The following is a 7,352-nucleotide window of genomic DNA, read 5'->3' as shown; positions in this document are numbered from 1 at the left end:
ATTGTCCCGCTGGCCGTGCAGCCCGGGGCGGTCCGAGTGCCAATGCATGCGGCACTGCATGGCAGCAGAAGCGCCCTGGCGCGGCCCACTTGCCCGTCGATCCGGCAACCATCGCCAACGAGCCGCTGTACGCTGTCACCATAGACGAGTACAAGGCCAAGAACGCCGCCGGGGAGAAGGCCGCCGATGAGGCGAAGCGCATGGCAAAGGAGGTGAAGCGACTCACCGCGGAGCTAGAGGACGTCAAGGCAGGGGCTGGCAAGCTAGCGGAGGAGCTTGCCGCCAGGGACGCAGAGCTCGCCGCGCATCGCCAGAAGCGCCACGGTGCCCCGCAGGTGCGCGCAAGTGACCCAGCACTGGCCGTCGACCCCACCACCGTCCCCATTGCCCCCGCCGTCATGGCAGAGGAGGCGCTTTACGTGGTTACCGTGGAGGAGCTGAAGCATGGGCGGAGCGGCGCTAAGCAGGCACTTCAGGACGCGGCCGCGAGCGAAGCGGAAGTAGTTGATGCCATGAAAAAGTTGGAAAGCGAGTTGGTTGAGGCACGTGAGAGCAACGCAAAGCTACAAGACGATATTGCCGCTTTGAAAAAACAGTTATCGGATGTTGAGAACACCAACAAGCGGATTGCAGACGCTCTGGAGGTGGCCGAAGAGGAGCGTCAACAGCTGTGCGACGATCTAGAGGCGGCCTTAGATGAGCTTGAGCGAAAGAAGGATGAATACGATCAACTGCTGGGCAACTTGGAAGAGGTTCAGGGTTTGCTGAAAGCCGCCAACGTCGCTGGCCGAACCGCTGTGGAGGCGTTAGAGCAGCGAAACCAAGACATGGCGGACCTGCAGGGCGAGTTGGCGGATGCCCTGGATGCCAGCAAGGAAAACGAGAATCTTCGATCTCTACTAGATGCCAAGGAAAGAGAGATCCATCACTGGAAAGAGTACAACGATCTCTGGACTTACCCTGCATATAGCGGGAAGCGGACGGTGACCCACCGGTTCACAAAGGTCTTTGATGGCGACTGGACCGGCTTGATGCGGAAGCGACCTGAGGCTCTGAAGGCAGCGTTCGTGATCGATTCCAGCAACGCATGCCACGTGCCGGGAGACCAGATTACGAGTGTAGATTATGACCACGATTAGTAATAATAAGGGCGCTGATAAACTCTTTTGTGTTCAATACGCCCCGTCAGTCGTCCTGTTCGCTCTACTCTTCGTAGTTTTAGTGCGTGCTTTCCATGAGCAGGACGCACTTGTTCGAGCGTCTATCATGCTGGCTGTGGCGCCTTGCAGTGAATGAAAGCATGTTATCGGTTCTTCTTCTTGTGGAATGGGCGTGTTGCCCTTCTGCACACCGCAAAGTTTGCGTTCTGCCAAATGCTTAGTGCTGTTAATATGATTTTTCGTTACGTTCCCAAGTCGTTGCACTCTTCGTCCCCATCCCCACCCCAAGCACACGCACAGCTTTTTCTTGCTTTTCCCGCCTTCGATTCTACGGTGACTCACCTCTTGAACTCAGTGTTTGTGCGTGCTGTTCTTATGCAGGTGTGAGTTTTTCTCACACAATCCTCCTGTCTGGACAGGTGATGGCGCTACTCCGGTCTATGTTGCTTCGATTTTGTTCTGTCTGCAGAGTCTGGACAATGGTGGTTCCTCTATCCTGATGTCGGCGCATGTGTTTGAGGACGGCGCTTCGCGCACCGTTTCCTCAGCTCAGCGGCTGCGTACGTATGCTGTATCTTCCCATCCGGTCACTGCAGTAGAGACTCACCTACGCACAATCAAGAAAAGAATTCCGATGCGCTTTGTCGTGCTTCGCCGCCGCCTCCCGCCCCTCCCCGAGCATCGGTTTAGGTGTGTACGGCCTGGCCCACAACCGTACTTGGTGCATGGTGCTCCCTTGAATATACTCAGCGTCGTTGCACCTCGTAATTGCGATGCTAGAGCCACGGTGCTGCCTTTTGCTTTGACTGTCTGACCCTCTTCTCACTCTTCACCATTGACCGTCCGGCAGCAAAAAGAAATCGAAAGCCGGCTGGCAGTTCACCTGTGCGCCCGGCCGGTTCTCAATCGCCCGCCATCGTAGAGCAGCGACTTCGTGTGCTGACAATCTGAGCTTCCCTCCGCTTAACTCAAGCAGCTAAGAATTATGGCGGTGTTTTCATGCCTGAAGTGCGGCTATGCCTACGAGTTCCTCGTCTCCAACAGCTTCACCCGCAGGCTGATTACAAGAACAGATCACTGTCCCAAGTGTGACCGCCTTTCCACGTTCCGGTTCATGAGCGTGAGCGGCATGGTTGGATGCATGCCTTTCAAGCCGGTGGACACACCCGGACCGTCCTACGCCACCCTGTACTGGCGCAAGAAGCGAGGCGGCAAGACCGCATCACAGCCGCTAAACGAGGTGTGTAGGAAGAACGAATTTTGATGCTGTTGGCCCACAGAGTGAGAAATAGACCCCGAACAAACGAATACTACTCCCAACAGCTTTCTCTGAAGCTCAATCGCCGCGGCGTGGCACCCTCCGCCTCACCCCGCTGCGATCCCGCTAAGCCCGCCTACGACTTTCATTGCCGTGACAAGAAACCTGTGAAGGGAAAACCTGCGCCCACCCACCCCCCATCGCGGCCCAACCCGGAACAGACCAAACCGGGCGCGAAAGCGACGGCAGACCCCAACGCGGAGAAACCCGTCTTCAGCCCCAACCGCCGCCTTTGAGGTGCAGATTGCGCCAAAGAAAACAAATCGTAAGCGCTCGGCAGCCCTTTTTTGCCTACACCAGCTAAAACCTCTGACACCTTTCCACCACCCCCTACAAAATGGGAGGCAAACCCAAGTCAATCACAGGCCCTCCGGGGATTACCCGTGGAAAGGGCGGCGCTCAACGCGCTAAGGCGACACAAAGGCGGTCGTCTGGGAGGGGGCCTGGCAAAGACCCGCCCGCCCTGCCCCTTGCGGGGCCCTAATGCCATCGGCGGAAGGGCCGCGCCCCCCTCCCCCAAAGGCCCACGCACCACGAGCAACAAAGCCACGCCCAAAACCCCCGCCCCCCGAAAAAGCGGCCATCCCGGAGGGCCTGAACCCGCGACGAAAAGCCGCCACAACCCCCCCTCCGCCCACAGGGCGCACGCAAGGCCGCGGTGAAAGTTAAAGGTGAAGGCCCACCCCACCCCCCGCGGGCCGGAAAGCCCAGCCGCGCCAAAGCACCCCATATTCGGTTTAGCCGCGACCCGCACGCCCGCAGCGCCACCAAAGCAGGCACACTGCCCTTAGCCTTTCAGAAGCACGGGCAGCAGCATGAGCAAAGCCCAAGCCCCCAACGAGCACAGAACCGCGAAAGCACACACGAAAAGAGATCAGCAACACAACCCCGGGGGCCATCAAACCACGAGCCCCCCACGCGGTGGAAGAACCAGTGTCGGGCGACTGTGCTGTGTGTGGGACGAGAAAGCGTGAGGGGAGAAGAACGTGATGTGGGTGGCTGGCGCTCCTGCTGGCCGCATGCGCTTGAACAGCACTCCTCCACATTTGGGGAGCAAATCTCGCCGCGGCTTCGCTGCGCTCGCGGGTCTCATTTCTCCTGTAAGCAGCCTTCTGGCCAGGACCAGCCCTCGTCCCCCTCCCGGTGCGTGGAGCACAGACCGCCGGGGACGCTGGTCGACAGAGCACGCCACTATCGTTTAATGGGAGAAAGCACACACAGAGATTAGGCTGCTCGCGGGACGGGCAAGGGGTACAGACGGGCTCCGCCCGCGAGTGCGCTTATACTTGGTGGTGGGCCCCTCGCTGCGCAGTCCGTGTAGGCAGTGCCACCCGAACACCACGCACGGGGCTGGTGAGGTGTCGGCGCGTCTGCTCCCTAACAGGATGGGGGGAACTAGGGAGCCGCATGGCAACACGTTGGCTGGGCGCAGCCATTTACTTATGAATAAGGAAAGCAATCAACCGCTCACAGAAGGAATCAACGCGCACAGTTTGCAGAAACGGTGTAGCACCGGGCTGCAGTTACGAGTTCAACGAAAAGACACAAACCATTTAGGAGTACGGCGCAGCCAACCGTTACGGGACAGACAGCAGCTTCGACAGGCACCCTCACTGCCGCTACCGGGGGCCTGCCAACAACCTCCTGGGCGGGCGGGTGGGCGTTTTTTCCCCGAAACTATTCTGTGAAAGGCGATGGTGGCGTGGAGGGCGAGAGGGCTTTGCTGCTTCACCAGGTATCCACCGTTTGCGTGCAGAGCACTCATGCGTGTGCAGGAGAGACGGTGGGAAACACAGGGGGAGAGACAGAGACATCCCCCTACACACAAAGTGGTGCCCACGCGTGCCCGGTGCAGTGCAGCCTGGTCGGCGAGCCGGGCCTCCGGTTCACCTCCGCCCCATCTGGCGGGGCTTAAACGCATCGAGCTCTGCTATCCGATTGGCAAGCGCATCCTTCATTACCCGACACGCTCTAACCTCGCACAGTGGAGCTTTGGCCAAAGCCCGGCGCCCGCAGAGTCACTCACACAGCCTTTCAAAAGAGACACCCAGTAGCAGATGAACAAAGAAATGGGCGACCCACAAAAAAAGTAACAAAGAGACCCCGGATATGGGCTAGCCTTTTGTTCTTCCCGAAAGCCCGACACCGCTGTGGTACCTTTCGAAAGAGCGCACGACCACGGCCGGGCCTAGCTGAAACCATCTTCACTCGGTAACAAAAAGCGCACGTCAGGGAAAGCCCAGGGGTAAAGAAAAGAGTGGGCACAACAGGCCCCACTAGAAAACCGAGAAATTAAGGCCAGCACCCAAAAACCACTACCCGTTTGAAAACCTGCCATAACTTACGGCGTCCACTGGCCTTTGTCGCTTTGCAAAGCGATAGCCTAGCGCCAAACCCGCCAACTGGCCCCTCAGCCATAGGCGGCGAACAGACACCGAGACCTTTTTCCTTTTCCCTGAACTAGTGGAGTGAACCCGTTTGATGAGACAAACACCTTTTTTAGCGCAGCAAGCAGACGCCCTCCGTTCGGGTTTTCCCTAATTCACCGGTTAAATCCACGCACCAGCCAGTAGCGGCCTAGGCGCCGAGACAAGCACAAGACATAAACCGAAAGCTCCAACCCACAACGCCGCCGTGTGAAGCCAAATTATGGCGTTTTGCCGTTAAAAAGCGCCCCTTCCTCTTTTATCAAACCCCGATAAAAAACATGGTGTTGAAGAGGGCCAAACGCGCCCTTCCTCTGTTTCTCTTTTCGTTTTGCCTACGCGGCGACTCATAGAAGCCTCCCGGCCACGAGGGGGTTTGGCAGTGATGCGAGAACTGCCCCAAACAAACAATCCAACTGGCTAACAATCTTTCTCTACAAATCTGGAGGGCGAGCTCACGTTGCAGAAAACGCAACCACGAGGGTCGAGAGCGCGTCGTAAGTCCAAAGGGCGATGAGAACTCGCACAAGAGAAATGCGGCGAGCTTTGCCCCAGCGACGCTCGCTTCTTGGTTCGGCCGAGGGGCGGTCCACATCCCGGAAGGCAAGGGCGCCGCCCATTTGCTGAGGGGCGCCCCCCCTTTGCGCCCTAAAACATTTTGTGCGCCTGAGTGGCCTTTAACGCTAAGTATGCGGGGTGGCGGGCGGCTAATTGTTTTCAAAAACAAGCGGTTGCCAACCCCCTGGGGGCCCCGCAAAAAGGCGCCCCCCCCCAAAGCGGACGCGCCCGAGGCAGCCCTAAAGGAAAGCCCCCCTTTCCTTTCTTATTTTGCGATCGCCGCAGGCCGCTTGCAGTTACTAAAATAGGTTTGCGTTTTCCCTAATCTCCCAAGGTGGTTAGCTTGCGCCTGGCCAAAATGTTGCCTCGCGGCACCCACGCTCACCCCGTTTTTCCGGGCGGTTGGGTCACCGAAAGCACACCAACCATACAAGCGCAGCCGCAAAGGCACCACATACACGGATAGTGTAGCCCAGCACCCCGGAAAGTATAAGTGCACTTATGTCCGGGGAAGGCTTGTCCTCTTTTCTCCTGGGGCTAGCGGTAAATTGCCCGCGTGTTTTCTGTTCTATAAAAAAAAGCCTGGCGCCTTGTCGACCGGATTCCCGGCGATGTATGCCCCTGCCGTGCGAAGGGGGCGGGGTGTGATCCTGCCCAGGGTCCGCTTAAAGAGGGCCAAGGCCCGCGGGCGCGTGGAAGCCACAACAGGGTTGGCCCCCCAATGTGGAGGGGCGCTCTCTAAGCGCCTTGGGGTTGAAGGGCATCCGCAACCGGCACCGCTTTTACCTTACTTGAAGCTTTTTCTATTCTCTCAGAGTGAGGCCTGCTTAAAATTCAAATATTTGCGGCTTTTAGCCAAAGTAGTTGCGGTGCCATTGGGTAGAACTTATTTCACGCCAGTTGCTTCTTGGCGCTTAGGCGTTGCCCTAGCAAACATTTGCAGAGCCCCAGATCTTTTTCTGCGTTTTAGGCGCGTCTGCTATAGGGGGCGCTGGTCAGGCACGGAAAATGGTGGCCCCCATCCCATGCGAAGGGGAAAAGTTTCATTTTGCCTATGCTAAAGCAGCCTGGACCTTTGGCTTTTAAGTGGCTTTCAGACGCCCCCCATCTCAGTTCGCCTCTTCGAGTGCCCATAGATTTCGAAAAAAAAGGCCGCTAAAGGTAGGCGGGCGGTGTCACGGTTTGTTTCCTACCTTTCCACCGGCGGGGGTCAGGGATGGGTCCTTTTCGCTTAGCGCCGGCCCGAGAAGAAAGCCATGCACGGCGCAGCCGCCAACGCTGGCGTTTTGGCTGGCGAGCGCACGGCTGTTTTTAGCCACAAGTATGCGCTGCCCATAAACGTGCCGCTTCCTTTGGCTATGAGGGCTTTTTTTCTTTGACAAAAACCCCAGACGGGCGCGGCGGTGGCCTGAAAAGGGTGTAGGGAAGATAACCCCACGTTCCCGCGCACCGGCTGTACCGTGAGAAGCTTTCCAAAAACCTAGGCACTATCTTGGAATAACGCGAACAGACTCCGCTTGCAAGAAAAAAAGCGCAAAGGTTATGTGGCTTCTTGGGGTAAAGGGGTGTGTGGTTAGGAGGTGCTTCGCCAACAAAAGGGCCAGGACCCTAGCTCCCTGATTAATGGGCGGGTGGTTTGTAGGATTAAATTGCGTTTCTTTCGTTTTGAAGTGCTGGTCAAAGGGGGCTTGGCTGGGGCGTTAGGGGTTGCCCCGGTGCTTTGGCGGCGCCTCTTGGGGCTTTCGTTTATTCTAAAGCTTTTTAAATGGGCCAAGACCACCTTTTGGCTCTGGAAAATCGCGACTTTCGCCCAAGATCTTTTGCTTAGGGTGCTTTTGGGATCTCGAAAAAGGGTTGGCGCCTAACTAAAGCAAAGGCTGCTAGGGGCGG

The 7,352-nt window shown here is 57.5% G+C and overlaps 1 protein-coding gene across 1 annotated transcript; it reads left to right on the top strand.

Annotated features, from left to right (window-relative positions):
- Positions 1-2,145: 2,145 nt before the first annotated feature.
- On the top strand, positions 2,146-2,424 carry LSCM1_02128 (uncharacterized protein; the record flags this gene model as incomplete). The annotated part of the gene is made up of 1 exon (XM_067319717.1): positions 2,146-2,424. One exon carries the CDS (start codon positions 2,146-2,148, stop codon positions 2,422-2,424), a length of 279 nt encoding a protein of 92 aa, XP_067175092.1.
- Between the last annotated feature and the right edge of the window lie 4,928 nt (positions 2,425-7,352).

The sequence above is a fragment of the Leishmania martiniquensis genome, chromosome 34, assembly GCF_017916325.1.
Source record: "Leishmania martiniquensis isolate LSCM1 chromosome 34, whole genome shotgun sequence".
Classification (NCBI taxonomy): Eukaryota; Euglenozoa; class Kinetoplastea; order Trypanosomatida; family Trypanosomatidae; genus Leishmania; species Leishmania martiniquensis.
Note: the sequence above shows the minus strand (reverse complement) of the source record. Positions and strands in the feature narration are given on the sequence as shown.